This window comes from Nematolebias whitei, chromosome 12, assembly GCF_014905685.2.
Source record: "Nematolebias whitei isolate Nwh7 chromosome 12, NemWhi1, whole genome shotgun sequence".
NCBI lineage: Eukaryota > Metazoa > Chordata > Actinopteri > Cyprinodontiformes > Rivulidae > Nematolebias > Nematolebias whitei.
In genome coordinates this window covers 28,810,453-28,831,302 of record NC_056509.1, presented here as the reverse complement: position 1 = coordinate 28,831,302, position 20,850 = coordinate 28,810,453, and the positions used below count along the sequence as shown (strand labels likewise).

The 20,850-nt window shown below is 38.8% G+C and overlaps 1 protein-coding gene across 1 annotated transcript in view; it reads right to left on the bottom strand.

The window, feature by feature from the left end:
* Positions 1-14,296, bottom strand: part of LOC119417864 (mediator of RNA polymerase II transcription subunit 23) — a 71,053-nt gene extending 56,757 nt beyond the window's left edge. The window contains exons 1-10 of the mRNA XM_037685119.1: positions 14,246-14,296; positions 11,422-11,453; positions 11,157-11,244; positions 10,953-11,077; positions 10,677-10,788; positions 7,654-7,752; positions 7,421-7,522; positions 7,270-7,339; positions 4,877-4,989; positions 4,632-4,787 (exon numbers count right to left, since the gene is read on the bottom strand). Of these exons, the coding sequence (XP_037541047.1) occupies positions 4,632-4,787; positions 4,877-4,989; positions 7,270-7,339; positions 7,421-7,522; positions 7,654-7,752; positions 10,677-10,788; positions 10,953-11,077; positions 11,157-11,244; positions 11,422-11,453; positions 14,246-14,296 (948 nt within the window). The remainder of the gene's footprint in view (positions 1-4,631; positions 4,788-4,876; positions 4,990-7,269; positions 7,340-7,420; positions 7,523-7,653; positions 7,753-10,676; positions 10,789-10,952; positions 11,078-11,156; positions 11,245-11,421; positions 11,454-14,245) is intronic.
* Positions 14,297-20,850: the final 6,554 nt, after the last annotated feature.

The following is a 20,850-nucleotide window of genomic DNA, read 5'->3' as shown; positions in this document are numbered from 1 at the left end:
GCATGCAGGACTGCATCTCCTTCCTGTCTGTCATTTGGTTTTGTTTTTCTGCATCTCCAATCCAACATGTTCATTTAATTGACCCGTTGTATTATTTTTAAAAGAAGACCTAAAATCAAGAATCCAAGTTTGTGTATACGTTTAATTCCAGCACCTGCAGAAGATTGCAGGAGTAAAAAACTATTTTTTCCTTTTAGCATGTATAAACTAATAACAAAAGGAAGTCTTTGTGTGCAGTTTAGAGCTGTCATTTCTAACCCGGGCCCGAAGCTCGTCCCGTCCCGACCCAAATGTGGGCCTGGTCCAGGCCGGAACATAATAATGTGCTGAATGAGCGGGCAGGGTCGGTGTCGGGCTTTTGATTTCATCAGCAGATCAGCCGCGATCCAATTATATGGTAACATGGCTTGCCATGTTTTCACTAGTCGCAAGCAGCCATTTCACCACAAACTGACCGGCCTTGAAAGAGGTAAAATAAATTCAGTTAAGCTTCAGATGGGACTATACTACCAGGAAGAGATCTATCGCCCAAATGGATGTTCATTCAGCCGCTGCACTCAGCGGACGTGCGCGGCCGACGACCCAAGCAGGTGAGATCCCAAAGCAGACGTGTCAGAGCAGCGTTCATGTCTGAATAATGGAGAATGCAGGCAGAAGCAGGGACTTAATGTGCTTTGACGGCCATGAAAGCACAAACACCCCCTCAGCTCCGATCTTCTGCCCCTTTTATTCAGCCGCACACATTTGCTGACCATTAATAACTATGTACGCAGCCAAAGCTTAATTAAAAATGTTGAGGTTTTTTTCAGGTTCTGACCTATAATTACTGTTAATTCATCGGGTCGGGTGGGGTTCGGAAATGATGGCTACGGGCTGGGGCCGGGCCGGATCAGCTTTTTTGGGCCCGAAAGCAACTCTAGTGCAGTTAGTATGAGATAATTTACAAAAACACTACCGGTAATTATGTCACAAAGTAGTAAAATATGAATAACTTTGACACAAGTTCTACTTGTGTCAAAACTTCTAGTGAAGTTTTTGAAAAACTTAAAAGCAGCACATAAAACGTCCATAATTCAAACAAGAATAGATTTGCATTTTATTTGGTTATTATTTGGAGAAACAAAGCAATCTATTTGAGATAAACCCGTTACATTTAGAGGAATTATCTAGAAGCTTTGAAACAATTCAAAACTGCTTTAAAATGCAGGTTTGTTAAACAGAAACATCAAATTTATTAAATTTATTAAGGATGTTAACGTTAATGCAACCAACAATAAATAAATACGCAAATCTAATGCAATTGTTTTTGACACATATACTTCACATTTCTTAATCGAGCCCAACTTTATAGTCTAAAAATAAAACGGTTTTATCACATATCTAAGAAGAAACTTGAAGTCACACACCACTGACAGAGCAGATCTCTGCACTTCACTTCACGAGACAGAAAACTTTTCACAGTTTGACAAGGAACTGAACAGCACAGCAAAAAAAAAAAAATACAAATAAAAAAAGTCACCGAAAGAGCACAGCATCAAACATCAAACCAACCCGAAACATGCAACTGGTTCTTTCATGCAAAACAGAATGTTTGGGAAGGTGAGGCACCCAAATAGGGGTGCAAAACAAAATTGCTTTATTAAATAGTCTAGATTCTCAGTCCTGGCGATTCTAAATAGATTCCAAAAGCCCCAAAATTGATTTTAAAATGTGTTCAAATGTGTTAAGTTTTGATTTTTTTTCCCGCTCCTACTCCCGAGCGTACAGCATATCGCATTACATGTCCCGTCACCATAGAATTTGACCTTGTAGGCCACCGTACAGCAAGCTAGTTAGCCTGCTCCCTTTATCTAAATGGAGTCTGCTAGCATGCAGCGGAGGACAGACACGCTCCTTCGTCGTTCAAAGTCGGTGTAAAGTCATTTCAGATTCTACAATGTTCCAAGGAAGACGGAGCTTGACAAAAGCACGGTTATTTGCAAGAATTGTAAATTAAAAATGCGGTACTATATTTTGGAAATACGACAAATGTGCGGGAGGAAGATGAAAAGTGAAGCAGCAGACCAGCGACAACAAACTTCCACCTAATTCTCCTAGCAGGGCTGCGAACATTTCCCGACTCCATCACTTGCTATATCACAAAGGATTACGAGCAGACAGCTCAGTCGAAGGAGAGGGATTCAGATTTATTTTTAATATGCTGGACCCAAAGTACATTATTCCTTCAAGTAGCTTTGTAGTGATGAAGCTGCACCACAACTCCACCACAAAACAAAAATAAAGTGGGAGAAGCTCTCATTAATGTTACCAGCTGGATGCAGCTCAAAGGTAACTGGTGTTTTCATATTATAAATACTAATAGACAAGTTATACAAAAAACCTTAATGTAATTTGTCTTTATAACAGGTTGAAGAGGCCAGATGAGACATCGCCTGGAGCCAGTTCTAAATGATAAATGTAGATGGTTTATAAATTACAGTTCAGAAGAGTTTTTGTGCAGGGTTGCACAGGTTTTGAAATTTTGTTAAGAGATTTACCAAATATGAATCAATATGATTAAGACTGTGAAGTCTGTGTATTTCATATTAGATTAAGTTTTGAAAATATAACAAATGTTAGAGCAATATTGTTAAAGTCCTTGTTTACTTTTGTATTTATAGACTTTGAATTATTTGTCTTTGATGGACTGGAGACCTGTCCAGGTGTCCCCCGCCTCTCGCACAGTGACTGCTGGACATGGACACCAGTGACCCCCGTGACTCGAAAAGGAAGAAGTGGGTAAAGATGATTGATGGATGGATTGATGAATTATTTGTTCCTAGATTTTTTATTTTATTTTAGAAAAAGCCAGGCAGCTAAGCTAACCTATTACTGGTAATTTAAGTTACATAATGTTATGTACTCCTATATTTGTTCCTGATTTTGGTATAAATGGAAAAATATTTAAAATGTTAAAAACATTTATATTACATTAAGGAACTTAAAATTATTGTTTTAAATAAATGTTCTATTCGTTTACATTGTTGTTTAATCTTTTCATCTTGTCAATTATATAACTGAAACTAAATGTATGACCATTAACCCCCACCACCTGCTCCCTAAACAGGTCTCTCTTGAAAATGAGTTCTCGTGGCTCAATGAGACTACCTGGATAAATAAAGGCTAAATGAAAAAAAAAAAAGATTTTGAATCGAATCGTGACACCAAAAATCAGAATCGAATCACCAGACACTGAGATTCGCACCCCTACACCCAAAACAGAGAGCAACAAGAAGAAAGAGGAAAAGGACAGACAGCATCTCTTCTACTTCTCTTCTCTTCTCGTACGTTCGTGTAAACACGGTTCAGCGTGTTGTTTCCACGTGTTAGTAATGCAACACGATGATAAAACCTTTAGATTTACGTGATTAAAGTCACCAGCGACCATGTAAAGAGCCTCAGGGTGTTTGCTTTGCAACAAGCTAAAATGATCATGCAGCTCCTGCAGAGCGTCTGTAGCATTAGCATCTGGAGCTATGTAAACAACTGTTATGAACACCACTGTGAACTCGTGGGGTTGATAATGTGGTCGACATTTCACTGGTAGCTGCTCCAAAGCCTTGGAGCATGAGCTGTTTATAAGAGTAAAGATTGTGCACCAACTTCTACTCAAGTAAATGCATACTTCGCCTCCCCGTGACTTTCCTGTTAGCTCGCTGCAGTGGTCCGCGCAAAAAACAGTCTGTTGTCCAGCTGGAACGCTGAGTCAGGCATGTCGCTGTCAAACCATGATTTCTTGAGACGATGCACTACGCACTTCCTCGTCTCCTCTGAGGCACCCGTTCTCAGATGAAGCAAATAAACAATAAAAACAATAAAACAAACAATAAAAAGTGGACATCCAAGGACATGAAAACCTGCCTGGTTCTAAAGAGGAAGGCTTTCTTAAAAGGAGATATGCCACAGGTGAAAGGATTGCAAAAGGAGTTTAAGGCAAAGACAGCAAAAATAGAGTGTAAGAAAAAAAAAGAAAGTTAATTTTAGGAAACCCAAGGGATGCATGGCAGGGTCTAATGATGGGCAGGGTTTCCAAGCTTGCATCAGTAGACTGCTTGGACCCAACATCCTTTGCAGAACAACTTCACCAGATTCAACAGCAATTCCACTCCAACTAGCTGGGTCCCACAAATTACCAACACCACTCTCAAAGACATTATTATTGATGAACGGCTCGTCTCTTCCATCCTGCATGGAGTTAACCCACACAAGGCTCCTGGTCCTGACAAACTCAGAGGTAGAGTGCTGAAGGAGTGTTCCATACAGCTAACTGGGCCCCTTACTAAACTGTTCCAGAAGCTACTCGATTCTGGTTGTGTCCCCAATCAATGGAGGGAATTCCACATTGTGCCAATCCCCAAGAAGACACAAGCCAAAGACCTAAAGTATTACAGACCAGTGGCATTAACATCAATTTTGAGCAAATGTATGGAGAGTGGTGTGTGAGCAACTGGCTGACATGGTGGCTGACAAACTGGATCCATTACAATTTGTCTACAAACCAAGATGTGGTGTGGAGGATGCAACACAACTAAAAAAATAACAGCAAAAGAAGAAAAAAGGAAGGGTGGGCAAAGGAAACAAGAGAATGTCACAGGACAGGAGAGGTGAGTGCAGGGAGAGGGTCTGGTGTGAAGGCAAAGAGTTTGTTTTACCTGTTTGTTGAGTCCTAACATGTTGCAGACCATATCTCTCGAGTATGGCTGTTCTAGCACATATCGAAGCAGCCCTGTCTGTGGCTCAAACAGATCCTACACACAAAAACACAAAAATAATATCACAGTTCCACATGATAAGACACATGAAGAGGGTAAGAATCTGGAGAGTGAACAAATGTTACTTTGTCATAAGGCAGCATGCCCTTCAGAGGGAATCGGAGCGTTGTGGGGTCCAGTTTCCAGGAGTTACAGATGGCCCCGCTGTTATTCACAACTGGCAACAGACTACATCGACCTGCAGGACACAGGCAACAACACAACTTGAAGTCAAATAGGAAAAACAAATACAAATGCAACATCAAGACACAACTACAGAATAATGTATTTTATGTTTACATCCTGGTTCAAACTACACAAAGGGTCTTGAGATGATCGCTAGAGATCACATTACATTTCAAAACGATTTCTAAGTGCAGGCTTTCATCATAATTGTTACAAGAGATTTTAAAAATGTCATCAATACTAGATAAAATAGTGGGATGGTTGTCGTTATGCTTTTGTTTAATTAGCTTATTATCAAATACCTGTGTACTATAAAACAAGTGATACAGAGAGAATCTTGAGTCTCTGCTACTGTTTTCTTGTGAATCAAAAGCTGAAATTTTTGAGACAGAACAGAACAAAAACAAGATTTTCTAAAATTTGTCCCTCAATAAAGAAATTCAAACCACAAATGTAGAGAATGTGATCTGAGCATCAGTCGTTACAAAGATCACACATTGAAACATCTAAGCAAAAAAATTACTAAGGCAGTATAAAATAAAACATTAACAAATCAGGTAAACAACATTATCAGTTTATCATTGTACTTTTTGAATGTAGCCAATAGAAGCATGGAGATGATCCATAAAGACATGGTGATCAGTTCAAATGAATAACTTCTGCTGATCTGAATTCATCTACAGACCTTTGGCACATCTACATAGATCTGTATAAAAACCATCACCATGGCACGTTTCTCTGGGCTTGACCTGAAGTTTGGATCTGTTTAGTTTTCTTTAAAATGTTAACCCTATCAAAAACACTGCTAACTAGGGGTGCACAGCCTCGATTTCCTGATTTTTAGGAGATCAGAGATCGGCCGATACTTACACGAGAAACTGATTTTATGTAGTTTTAACAATTGTCTAAAACTTCATTTATATTTCAGAGCACTACCTCATGGCCAGTTAAAAGAAGTTTGTATTGTTTCTGGGATATTGTTCAAGGATATGTTTTTCAATAAAATAATAGTGGAAAATTGAAGGTGCATTGTGACCTTATAACACCTGATAGTGCCGCTTGTAAAACAAAATCGGTATCGGCCAAAATCGGAATTGGCAAGTCAGACTTTTTAGAGATCAGCCAGAAAACTGCAATCGGCACACCCCCACAGGTAACTAAAGCTTTAGGACGTGATTTATAATTTTAATTCTTGCAGCTTGTCTAAGCACCCCCCCACCCCCACCCCCCACCCTAAAACAAGCACTAGAGGTGGGAATTAATTTATTTAGTTTTCTCAGGTAAACTGTATACCTTTAAATCTTGATACAAAAGCCGAAGGCTTTTAAACACCAAAATGACAGGAGCTAATGGCAACAAGAGGTTATCAAGGGAGAAGAAAAAAATGACACAAACATAAAAAAAGTATAAATACAAACTGCTGTGACATGCAGTTTTTACCAATTTCGAAGAACTCCCCTTTGCCTTAGGCTTTACGCTACTCAATAACACACAAATACAAGTTTAAAAAGTCAAGATGTTATTCAATTCAATTCAATTGTTTATTTATATAGAGCCAAGTCACAACAGAAGTCATCTCAGGGCACTGGACAGAAATATTAATGTATAAAAATAATATTAATAGAAACGTTCATTTAAAAATAACGAGTTCATACTATTTATGTGAGGAGCAGACTGCTTTGAATTGAACTCCATCACAGAACTCTCATCTTGAGCAGCAAGCATGAAGGTGACAGTGGAAAGGAAAAACTCCCTCACGAGAAAGAAACCTTTGGCAGAACCAGGCTCAGGACAAGCGGCCAATCTGCTTCATCCGACTGGGTTTGGTTTAAGTATTTTAATTTTCATCACACTCAAATCATTTTGACTGGATGAATTGAAACACTTTGAGTTATCTTATAAAAACACGTGCAAAGCACAAATAGTGGGAGTGGTGGCAGCAGTGCAGAGATTAGGGAGGGTGGGTCTGTGATAAGAGGGTTACCGGTCAACTCCCCGGACCGACAACATCAAAATGTGGGTGGAAAAGGTGAAACACCAACACCTGCCTCCACCCTCATTTGCCCCAGCTGCTCCCTGGGCATCTTAGATGGCAGCTTCACATGTGTGCTCACATGTGCAATGGGAAAAATGCAGCAAATGAATTTTCTCATTGGGGATTAATAAAGTACAATACAAATAAATCAATAAATAAACAAACAGCAACTTTCCAAAGCTTGAATTGTTTCAACTTTACCAAAGTCCTAATTTAAAGACTATAAGAGTGAGTGTTACGAGTGTGTTTGAGTCTTACCACAAATGGAGTTGATTTTGGCTGTTGGTCTGAAACTGTCCACAAAGTCTGAGATTAAACTCCCTAAAAGCTGCAAAACAACAAGTTTTCAATACACAGTGACAAAATTGTGTATTTGAATTAAAAAATGGAAACAAAATCACCCACTTACCCAGTGTGAGAGTTGTCCTTCTGGATATAATTTTCTGATTTCTGTGACAGCAAAGTAGGCTGGCAGGAGGCAGGCATTTCTGTCCAGAATATATTCAACCACCTGGAACACAAGCACACTTAAAAGCTAACAAAACTGAAAATATGTTATAGTTAAAATATAAGTATTCAAAAAATAAAGACAAAAATTACAAATATGTAAATTAAAAATGTAAAACATAAATAGATGATTACATCTTTAGCAGCCAGAAGCTGCTGGACTTTTGCAGTGCTGACGGTGGTAGGAATAGTTTGGATTTTATCCAGCATGGCTTTCAGAAGGTCACGAACACCCTGAAACATGGATCAAAACTCAAGTGGTGTTTTAAAATTCTACACTCTGCAGCATCTGACAATTTAGGTCAGTGTACAACATTTCATCTAGCAGAAGTTTCCCAGAGAAATACTAAGTATTATAGACTTGACCACTAATAAATATGTACAGGTCTCTCGCTACTTCGCGGTTCGACTTTCGCGGACTCGCTTTGTCACGTTTTATTCAACGATTGTCAACTTTAATATTACTCACATGATTGGGACAGTACAAAATAAAAAGTTAATGGGAAAAAAAAACATAGGACAGGCGCCACCATTTTGTAGTTTTCTTTCAATAAGCCTACACTGTAAAGCCAATCAAAAGAAATACACTACCCAGAAGCCAACAGTGCTTCCGGCTGCTGTTTTCTGACGAAATGAAGGGAAAGTTTTGCAACGCCAATCTACGCTATCTATTAGTGTTTTTCGATACCATGATTTCTGGTCTGATAATGATACTGGGTAAAATTCAGGCTAGTATTGGCAATATAGATACTGATACTTTGTGCAAATATGCCTAATGTGTCAGGTAAACCTAAAAAAGCAGTGTATTTCAAATTAAAGTTGCATAAAGAATGCAAGACATCAAAGTTATTTATTTATTTTAAACTCAGGAGTACGTTGAGGTAGTGGCCTCATTTACAATATAGCTGAGCTTAAACAACAGAAAATAACAGGACACAATCATACATTGTACAAACTATGTGAAAATGGTGTTTCAAACACTAAAAATAAGAAAATAAGGAAAATCATAAAACTATTAAAATAAATTGAATATCTTTTAAACAATAATGTTTTAAAGATATGTTATATTTTTATCCATATTTTATAGTATATATTTTTCAGGGTTCATGAAGGCTGATTTATCTCCATTGCGATGTTTAATTTGATGACACCTGGTCTATGTAATTCACTTTAAATGATCAATTCTTTAAGAAACCTTACCTGAATAAATCTTTTTTTTGCCCATTATATCAGTGATACACATATTATTACTCCAAACTGAAATCATGCAACTATTTTTTTGAAGCAGGAATTTATTTTGTTACTTATTTCATAACCATATGTACTAGTTTGAACAACTCCGTAAAGCTAGAACTTGAAATTATAAATGTTTTATATCACTTTACATTATTCATCTTTAATTGAGGAGAATTAAAATAACCCCAGGTTCCTTTTCAGCAAGTCTAATGACAAATCCTGTCTCTGTTGATTCATGTATCCCTACAACTACAATCCGGATTCCAAAAAAATTTGGGACACTAAACAAATTGTGAATAAAAACTGAATGCAATGATGTGGAGGTGCCAACATCTAATATTTTATTCAGAATAGAACACAAATCACAGATCAAAAGTTTAAACTGAGAGAATGTATCATTTTAAGGGAAAAATCAGTTGTTTCCAAATTTCATGGCATCAACAAATCCCCAAAAAGTTGAGACAGGTCCACTTTTACCACTGTGTGGCATCCCCCCTTCTTCTTACAACACTCAACAGACGTCTGGGGACAGAGGAGACCAGTTTCTCAAGTTTAGAAATAGGAATGCTCTCCCATTCATGTCTAATACAGACCTCTAACTGTTCAATCGTCTTGGGCCTTCTTTGTCGCACCTTCCTCTTTATGATGCGCCAAATGTTCTCTATAGGTGAAAGATCTGGACTGCAGGCTGGACATTTCAGTACTCGGATCCTTCTCCTACGTAGCCATGATGTTGTGATTGCTGCAGAATGTGGTCTGGCATTATCGTGTTGAAAAATGCAGGGTCTTCCCTGAAAGAGATGACGTCTAGATGGGAGCATATGTTGTTCTAGAACCTGAACATAGTTCTCTGCATTAATGGTGCCTTTCCAGACATGCAAGCTGCCCATGCCACAAGCGCTCATGCAACCCCATACCATCAATGATGCAGGCTTCTGGACGGAGCATTGATAACAACTTGGGCTATCCTTGTCCTCTCTGGTCCGGATGACATGGCGTCCCAGTGTTCCATAAAGCACTTCAAATCGTGACTCATCTGACCACAGAACAGTCTTCCATTTTGCCACACTCCATTTTAAATGACCCCTGGTCCAGTGCAAACATCTGAGCTTGTGGAGCTTGCTTAGAAATGGCTTCCTCTTTGCACTGTAGAGTTTCAGCTGGCAACGGCAGATGGCACGGTGGATTGTGTTCACTGACAATGCTTTCTGGAAGTATTCCTGAGCCCATTCTGTTATTTCCTTGACAGTGGCATTCCTGTTTGAGGTGCAGTGACGTTTAAGGGCCCGGAGATCACGAGCATCCAGTAGAGTTTTACGGCCTTGACCCTTACGCACAGCGATTGTTCCAGATTCTCTAAATCTTTTGATGATGTTATGCACAGTTGATGATGATAACTTAAGTCTTTGCTATTTTACGCTGGGTAACACCATTCTGGTATTGCTGCACTATCTTTCTGCGCAACAATGGTGGAATTGGTGATCCTCTTACCATCTTGGCTTCTGAGAGACACTGACACTCTGAGAAGCTCTTTTTATACCCACTCATGTTGTCAATTGACCTAATTAGTGTTAATTGGTCTTCCAGCTGTTCGTTATATGCGCAATTTCCTTTTTCCAGCCACTTATTGCTACTTGTCCCAACTTTTTTGGGATTTGTTGACACTGTGAAATTTTGAATCAACATATTTTCCTTTAAAATGTTACATTTACTCAGATTAAAGTTTTGATCCGTCATCTATGTTATATTACGAATAAAATATTGACATTTGCCATCTCCACATCATTGCATTCAGTTTTTATTCACAATTTGTTTAGTGTCCCTACTTTTTTGGAATCCGGTTTGTACACAGGGTCCCAGTTACACCCATAAATAGGAAAAATAAAAAGTGTAAAAACAGTACATGTGCTTGTGTTAGACACCTTGTCATCCACGCCTCCGATGATTTTGCGAATCAGTTTGAAAAGTAAAGCCCACAGCTGTGTCTTTTCCCACTCCAAACTATCAGAGCTGATGAGAGCAACACATACCATCCTAAAACAAAACAGACTCATTAAATGACAACCAAGAAGAAGAAAAAAAAGATTTGCTGCACAGGCCATCATCAGTGTAAGCTTTAACCACAATACATAATTACTTAATATACTATCAAAAATACATAAACTGGTTTATTTTATATAATGAGTGAGTGTTTGGACCTGGGTGGTAACAAACTGGTCTCCACAGCCATCGCTAGACAGTCGTACAAGAACGCAATTATTTTGGGACTGTGCTGACTGTGTATGAATCGTACTATCCATTGCACACATTGTTCATGAGACTCCTACAAATGAAAAAAAGAAAAACAATTAGGCTATTGATAAAACTCTGCCATCAAGTTTTGATGTGTGTTGGTGTAAAACCTGTGGCAGGGTTTCCCAGTACTGTCTAAAGGCTCCAAGAGAGTTGATCAGTTTAGTCCTCTCATCCTTGGGAGAGTCCGTGAACATCCTACCAGCACAAATTATATTTACAACCAAAACTCTTTTCTTAATTGGAACATTTGTATAATACTGATGTTTTTACCAAACCCTAAAACCCAGTGACTAGTATTTAAATACTGTATTAACACAATTTTGTATGTTTAAATATGTAATTAATAGGTACAAAATGAATGATCCTCCTTACCCTGCAAAAGCCTCTTCTATCAACTCAGTTTTCTGTCAAAGGAAAAGTAATATTTAAGTGAAAAGACACAAGCATATTAAAAGCAAAGTTATAATGAGATTTAATTTTAAAGCTAATGTGATATTAGAGGTGAAAGGTTAATCAGATTTGTTTAAAAATGTGACAGATGTTTTCTAATATTTACAAAGACTATAATTTGTAAATTAAAAACAGGGACATAACAGTTTTAAAATGTCAAAAAAAAAGTAGGCCCTTAGATGTAAATTCAAGCTTTTTTAGTTGGTTGTCTTAAGTAATGGTTGAAGCAGATGGCTGCTTGTCCTGAGCCTGGTTCTGCTGGAGGTTTCTTCTTCATGAGGGAGTTTTTCCTCTATTGCCCTCATACTTGCTCAAGATGAGTCTGCAATGAAGTTAGACTCAAAGCAGTCTGCTCCTCAGATAAATAATATTAACTTACTTTTTATACTGTATATATGAATGCTTCCATTCAGTGCCCTGAGATGGCTTCTGTTGTGACTTGGTGCTAAAGAAATAAACTGGAAGTTTTTTAGTTTTTTTGTAGGGGTGGGGGTGTTTGCGCCACAGATATCATATAAACACTAGATCCCCCATTGGCTGTTGGGGTGCAGGAAATGTGGCCGCCATCTTGCAGGAAATTCAGCCGCCATCTTGGAGCGGTCGTCCTTATTTGGTTCAAGCAGAAGATGTTTCAGCACTTCGCAGCTTATTTCTGTTCTAATCGACGGACTGTTGACGTCAGGTCTCGGGGGATAACTTTTCACAAGTAAGATGAACATATTATTGTTAGTATTTTGTGAATAGAATATTACTGTATTGTATTTATGTCCACCAGCTGATGATGTTCAGTGTAACACGGTGTTCAGCTGCAATGAAGCTGACTGAGATCTGATGACAGGAATATTTTTCTAACAAGCATACTCACAATTTCAGTAGCTTTGGATCATTATCATGATCAACCGATATGCATCAGAATTGGAGTTTTGTTCTAAGAAATTTAAAAATTAAAAATAGGGAGAATATAGGAAGTATCCAACATTTTTCAGTCAGGTCATCTGGACAGTTTCTTTTTTTGTGCTGAAACATTTCACCTTCAATCCAGAAGGCTTCATCAGTCAAGGAAACACACAACACAAAACTGATTCTTCCCCCAACAGCTTACTCCAAAGTGGAACAAACCAGTTCTGCTTGTGATAAGATGGATGTGATAAGATGGGGTTGACTGATGAAGCCTTCCAGATCAAAGGCGAAACGTTTCAGCACAAAAAAAGAAACCATCCAGATGACCTGACTGAAAAAAATTGGATTGTATACCTGGATTATTGAGCATGGACTTTGTTGTTTTCAACCAGTTTGACACGACTGTCAACAAGGAAGAGGGCCGGCAATGGAGGAGGGGGCGTACCAAAGAAACCATCTTATCACAAGCAAAACTGGTTTGTTTCACTTTGGAGTAAGCTGTTGGGGGAAGAATCAGTTTTGTGTTGTTGTGTGTTTCCTTGACTGATGAAGCCTTCCGGATCGAAGGCGAAACGTTTCAGCAAAAAAAAAGAAACCATCCAGATGACCTGACTGAAAAATGTTGGATTGTATACCTGGATTATTGAGCATGGACTTTGTTAATATAGGAAGTAGTTACAAAATAAGATTGACCTCCTTTGTACAATGTTTTTGTGTAGATACAAATCTCCCGTTTTCATTTTTTAAGGTTTCCCAAAGAAAAAGACGTGAGGAAGAGGTGGAAGTATCTTTGAGGAGGATTCATCTGAGCAGTGAGGATTTTAAACAGAAGAATTTTGATAAAACTGATCAGACTGTCCGACAGAGATGATGTGGTACCATCGGTTGACCTTCAAAGAGTAGGTGCATCATTATAAGTCCATTAATGTTAATAAATTTACATATTTTATTGTCATTCACAAGGTGAGATACCTCCGTGTGTTTATATGTACAGCTTATATACTGTAAAGTTCATATTCATTATGCGTTTTCATTTCAGCTTGAAAACTGCAGGACTACAGGAACTCAACACTAGAAAGTTCCTGGAGAAACTTTGACGGGGACTGCCAGGCTGCTGCTGATTAATAATAATATTTGGTAATTAATGCAAATTATTAATATTAATCATCATTAATATGTTATAAATAATTAATATTAATAAAAAAATTGATAAGCACATTGATTTTTTTATCAATAGTAATAATTATTCATATTTATATTTATAATTAACATTAATAATTAATGTTAATTATTATTATTACTAAATAATAATAATAACAGGTAGGTAATAATAGGTGCCTTCCTTGCATATTGAACCAAAATGGCTCCATACGTTACTCAGTTTCTGTGAAGTTTTCTCCTATTCATTTACTGAGAAATTTGACATCTTTGTTAGCAAAATATGTCGCCATGGTAACTGCGAACTTTTGTGGGGGTCCACGTTGCGGTTCGGGCCACATTAATGGAGATAGAAATGTAGACACCCTTCCGAGGTGTAGAATAATAGGTGCAGTCCCCAAAAAGCTGGTCTGTCTGTGGGCTCTCAGGAACGTGCAGGTCACACCCACAACCTCGGCCTAACGATGTATTTCTATTTTAAACATCATATCATGATGGTCAAGGCTCGTCAGCGCTAATGGGCACTAGCGGTCCATGAGGGATCTAGTGTTTATATATATATATGGTTTGCACGGTTAACGTGAGGAAAGCTAACAGTGCGGAAATGAAACTGAAACTTTGGCTGTAATAATGTAACGCTAATAAATACCAGCTACTTTTTAAATCAGTTTGCGAAAATGAACGTTACCACAACATCTTCAAAGATGCTCTGCAGCTGCGTCTCCATCGAAATCGCCATGTTTGCAAGACCAGGAGTCAATCTTTTACCCAAACATCGACCGTGGTAAAGTTAGTTTTACGTTGAACACTCGAGCTCCGCGGCTTCAGCGGTGTGTTGTTCTCGTTCGATCCGATGCCGGAAGTCTGATATCGATCCAGCAGGCCGCGCTCAGTCTCCCCTCCTCAGAGACGCAATGGTTCGCTTAGGGACTATACATATCATATATAAACACTTATATTATATGATTATAGGATATCTGTGTTAGGGACCGTCCAAGTCGTCTTGTGCGAAATTCTGTTCCCCTGTGAAAATCTGTTCCCCCTGTGTCGGGAGCGCGCACTGCAACCAGAGGCGGGTCCGACCGACCGTCTTCACGGCTCATCTGATACATTTCTCGGTAAAACGAGACCACGTAATCGTGTCACGGTTGTAACTTTCATTTTAATGGACATCTCCTGGTAAATAAATAAATGAAAACCTCAACAACAACAAAAAACCTGGTCGGGGGTGGGACAGTTTATTTCAGGTAACTTATACTTTCAGGTAACTTTGGCCAAAAAAAAAAACCCAGCAAATGTTTCCAAATTCTCAAGGAGTTGTGTGTGATGATTGAACCTAAATGTCAAGATGATTAAATAATCACCAAAACATTACTGAGTGTGTTTCAGGCTGAAATCTTGTGTTCCACGTACTTTGAGGTTTAAGCATTTTTTTCTCCTTACGAGAAATAAGAGAGAGAGAGAGAAATAAAACAGACATTAAATGCAAAAAAATAGCAGCTAGAAATATCTGTTCTTCAATAGTGTCATATTTTTCATATGAACGAGATTTACCAGAAAGCCTATATTTGTTTTCAGGAAGTTTCATTTTCCGTGCCCTGCTCTCACCAGCTTCCATCCTTCTACATTAGCAATAAAAATGATAAATACGCATGAGGTGTTGGTGTCTGACTCATATTTGTCAGAATAAAATGAACATGACCAAAGCTGTAGATTCTCTCGGCGATTAAAAAAAACAAAACACGAAGGGTATGTATAACCCCACACAAGACCAGGTTTTTTGTTGTTGTTGAGGTTTTCATTTATTTATTTACCAGGAGATGCCCATTAAAATGAAAGTTACAACCGTGACACGATTACGTGGTCTCGTTTTACCGAGAAATGTATCAGATGAGCCGTGAAGACGGTCGGACCCGCCTCTCTGGTTGCAGTGCGCGCTCCCGACACAGGGGGAACAGATTTTCACAGGGGAACAGAATTTCGGAGAAGAGGTTCTCCTAGGTATCTCTGCCAAGTAGGTATCTCTGCAGGCAAATTCGGAAGGCGTATCTGGGCGGTCATATCTGATTGGACTATATGAAAATAGGCGTGTCTGGCCGGCCGCATCTGATTGGACGATAGAAAAATAGGCGTGTCTGGTCGGCCATATTTGATTGGACGATAGAAAAATAGGCGTGTCTGGCCGGCCACATCTGATTGGACGATAGAAAAAAAGGCTGAACGATAAAATGCCGTAACCACAGACATATTATGTCTAAAAACAAGGTGTTATTGGCAGATTGTGTTAACCACAGGCATATTATGTCTATGGTGTTAACTGGTTCGACATTAGCGGCGTCTCAGATTCAACACTGGCGGCGTCTCGGTTCCAGTATACTGCCGCGGCGTCTCCATAACTTCTTTTTTCGACTCTCTTAACAGAACTTCCGGTTACATTTCAAAATAAGAGCAACATAACTGGGTAGTGGGGAGAGCTAAATGTTAGGGTTTTTTTAATACCTAGCCATAACATTAAAAAACAAATTCCATTTTGGTTGTTGAAAAATGTGAACAAAGTTACAATCGATTCATAAAGAAAGAAAAATATTAATGATACTTAAACTGGCCTTGGGACAAAGGAGGTTTCCTTTAACTTCACATTTTCTTGTTCAACCTGCAGTCACTACAGATGAGTGATTGTCAGTTTCTGTAAGATTTCTGCAACTGGAGCAGGTATTTCTGTTTACTGGTTAACTTCCTCAGCTGTCTCACATTTTAAAGGTCAACCTACTCCATGTTTCAGTAGAAAACAAGCACATTTAGGAGTCAGTACATAACCAGACTTTTGGCCCTCACACCTGTACCCAGGTGCTTATGCTGCATGATGAGATCAGATTTAAACATATTTTAGAAATTACATTTAGCTTAGTCGACAAAACAATACAAATGAAGACTGTCTGTCTTAAAAAAAAACTCTTGGTTTTGCAGTAAGCAGCCTGATTTCAAACTGACATCTTGGCCAAAGGTAAAATAAAAATCTTTGTGTTCTCAGAAAAGTTGTTTCAGGACCTCCAATAAACTTATGTACACATCAAAGCACGCAAGACAGATTCAGGAATTCTCTTTGTTTTCCAGATTTCACATTTGTTATTACCTTAAAACATACTCAGACAACATTTGATGCATCATTGAATTTTTTTATTGTGTTTATTGGGACATCCATTTTTAGAAGTCATCATAGCATCTGTTGGAAACACAGAACATAGTACAGTTAGGGTGTTGCTAGTTGTTACTTAATCCTGGATTGGATTTTAAAGTTAATTTTGATATTTTTTTCACAAGAAAAAAAAAGTTGATTTCCTAAAGTTTAACTATAAATGAAGGAATTTGTGCATTCAGGTAATCGAAAATTAAGTAATTTCTCTAACATCCAACCCATTTTAGCCACTGAGCCATACCAAACACCCATAATCTATTCTTGAATGAATTATTGACTATTATTGACAAATTACAGACTTTTTATTGAATAAGTTATTACTCATTATTGAGTAATGAAATTCAACATCAGATGTTGGTCAACATTGTTGGGCAACATCTTGGGGTCTTCTAGAGTCAGTCTGAAGTGAGAGTGGTCCCTGACATGGCAGAAAGACATAGATATAATTAACAGCTTTTATTTATTTATTTTTCAGCTAATAACAACTTTTATTTATTTGTTTTTCATATTTTTCAGTTATACACAGCTTTTAAATATTTATTTTTCAAGTATTAAGAACTTTTTATTTTCAGCTTTTATTTTGAAAAGGAGCCGAGTGGAGGCTCACGTTACCTCAGTGCGTTACGACAACAACGAGAGAAGTGTGGACAGGACATAAACGGGGGAAAAAATCTATTTCTGTGAAAATAATTTAATAACTCAATTAAATTCTCTCTATTAAGTTTGTATTTTTCAAGAAAATAATAATTTGGTCTTTAACTTTACTTATATCACTACTAAAAACATCCCTAATTGTAAATTTAATATTCATTTTATTTACAGTGCCTTGCGAAAGTATTCGTCCCCCTTGAACTTTTCAACCTTTTGCCACATTTCAGGCTTCAAACATAAAGATATAAAATTAATTTTTTTTGTGAAGAATCAACAAGTGGGACACAATTGTGAAGTGGAATGAACTTTATTGGATGTGTCAAACTCTTAACAAATAAAAAACTGAAAAGTGGGGCGTGCAATTTTATCCATCCCCTTTACTTTCAGTGCAGCAAACTCACTCCAGAAGTTCAGTGAGGATCTATGAATGATCCAATGTTGTCCCAAATGACTGATGATGATAAATAGAATACACCTGTGTGTAATCAAGTCTCCGTATAAATGCACCTGCTCTGTGATAGTCTCAGGGTTCTGTTCAAAGCGCAGAGAGCATCATGAAGACCAAGGAACACACCAGGCAGGTCTGAGATACTGTTGTGGAGAAGTTTAAAGCCGGATTTGAATACAAAAAGATTTCCCAAGCTTTAAACATCCCAAGGAGCACTGTGCAAGCAATCATATTGAAATGGAAGGAGTATCAGACCACTGCAAATCTACCAAGACCCGGCCGTCCCTCTAAACTTTCATCTCGAACAAAGAGAAGACTGATCAGAGATGCAGCCAAGAGGCCCATGATCACTCTGGATGAACTGCAGAGATCTACAGTTGAGGTGGGAGCATCTGTCCATAGGACAACAATCAGTCGTACACTGCACAAATCTGGCCTTTATGGAAGAGTGGCAAGAAGAAAGACATTTCTCAAAGATATCCATAAAAAGTGTTGTTTAAAGTTTGCCACAAGCACCTGGGAGACACACCAAACATGTGGAAGAAGGTGCTCTGGTCAGATGAAACCAAAATCAAACTGTTTGGCCACAATGCAAAACGATATGTTTGGCGTAAAAGCAACACAGCTCATCACCCTGAACACACCATCCCCACTGTCAAACATGGTGGTGGCAGCATCATGGTTTGGGCCTGCTTTTTGTCAGCAGGGTCAGGGAAGATGGTCAGAATTGATGGGAAGATGGATGGGGCCAAATACAGGACCATTCTGGAAGAAAACCTGTTTGAGTCTGCAAGAGACCTGAGACTGGGACGGAGATTTATCTTCCAACAAGACAATGATCCAAAACATAAATCCAAATCTACAATGGAATGGTTCACAAATAAACGTATCCAGGTGTTGGAATGGCCAAGTCAAAGTCCAGACCTGATTCCAATCGAGAATCTGTGGAAAAAGCTGAAGACTGCTGTTCACAAACGCTCTCCATCAACCTCACTGAGCTCGAGCTGTTTTACAGGAAGAATGGGCAAGAATTTCAGTCTCTCCATGTGTAAAACTGATAGAGACATACCCCAAGAGACTTGTAGCTGGAACTGCAGCAAAAGGCGGCGCTACAAAGTATTAACGTAAGGGGGCTGAATAATATTGCACACCCCACTTTTCAGTTTTTTATTTGTTAAAAAAGTTTGACACGTCCAATAAATTTCATTCCACTTCACGATTGTGTCCCACTTGTTGATTCTTCACAAAAAAGTAAAATTTTGTATCTTTATGTTTTGAAGCCTGGAATGTGGCAAAAAGATTAAAAGTTCAAGAGGGCAGAATACTTTTGCAAGGCACTGTATGTCTCTCGGTTGGCCTGGGAACACCTTGGGGTCCCCCCAGAAGAGCTAGAAGTGGCTGTGGAACGACATGTCTGGGCCTCCCTGTTGAAGCTGCTGCCCCCACGACCTGACCTCAGAACAAGCGTTAGATGGATGGTACAGAACACAGTTTCTTTATATGCAGATGACATGCTTTTGTATATATCAGACCCTCTTACAAACATTCCTGAATTACTTGCTGCTTGTGTGCTGCCTTCATACATCTCCTCCTACATGTCTCTGCGTGAGTGCAGCTACGGCGTGCGCTCTCAGGACATTATTACCTGCAGTGTTCCCTCAATGAGGACTGAACTAGGCAAAAGGGTCTTCTCCTACTCCGCTCCTGTTTCCTGAAATACCTTACAAAAACAATTGAAGCTCTCGACCTTGACCTCTAAGTGGCTTGAAGAATCTGTTGGACTCCTGGCAGGGACCAATGCAGACATGTTCCTGTTTTTAGTTTTCTACATTCGCCTTAGAATCTAGCTGTTTTTTTTGGCTACCTTTTTCTTTTAGCCATCCTATTTGTTAAAAAAAAAAAAAGTAGTGACTTTTTATAACTGTTTATTGTTGTCACTGTTGTTCATTGTTGTCATCATTCTTTGTTGAAATCAGGTCTCTCTTGTAAATGAGTCCTCGAGGCTCAATGAGATTTACCTGTCTAAACAAAGGCTGAATGAAAAAACTTACTTTGCTTCAAAAATTCAGGAAAATATCCGTCTGTAAGGTTAATCTTCAAAAAAGTGAGATGATGCCTATGACCTTTACAGAAAAGAAAATCTTACGCTGTACTTTTTAAAATTTGTTTTAAATTAATACCTTGGCATTTGAGTTACCCGAGATCGTAAAAACCTCTATAAAACGATCTACCTACCTCTAATGGGCATGGCAAACCTTAAGCATCACATTGTTAGATGGCCATTCCTACTTCACAGTCTGGGGGGTAGAATAAACTCTGTAAAAATAAATATTCTAGCTAAATTTCTATACCGGCTTTAGAAGCTGCCAATCTTCCTTACTAAATCATTCTTCACCAATCTGAACAGCCAGCGTTCATTTGAAATAAAATGCTTCCATGGTTTGCCAAGAGGGTCTTACAACTTCCTTGCAGGCTTGGAGGCATGTCACTTCCTGATTTCATGCATTATTACTGGGCAGCTAATATCAGAGCTCTACTATTCTGGTTGGGTAAGGATACCACTTATTCTAGCTGGGTGGCTTTGGAAAGGGCCTCAACAGCGCTCCCTCTGCATTACTCTGCTCTCAACTGCCTTTTAAACAGGCAGCACGGTGGCGCCACTGGTAGAGCTGCTGCCTCTCAGCGAGCAGGTCCCTGGTTCAAATCCCGATCCGGGGGCCTTTCTGGGTGGAGTTTGTATGTTCTCTCCGTGCATGTGAGGGTTTTCTCCGGGTACTCTAGTTTCCTCCCATAGACCAAAAACATGCATGTTAGGCTGATTGGTAACTAAATTGTCCCTAGGTGAGTGAGAGAGTGAATGGTTGTCTCTATGTGGCCCTGTGATGGACTTGTGACCCATCCAGGGTGTACCCCACCCCTCGCACAGTGATTGCTGGACATGGACATGGGCACCGGCGACCCCCGTGACCCATAATGGAAGAAGCGGGTAAAAGATAAT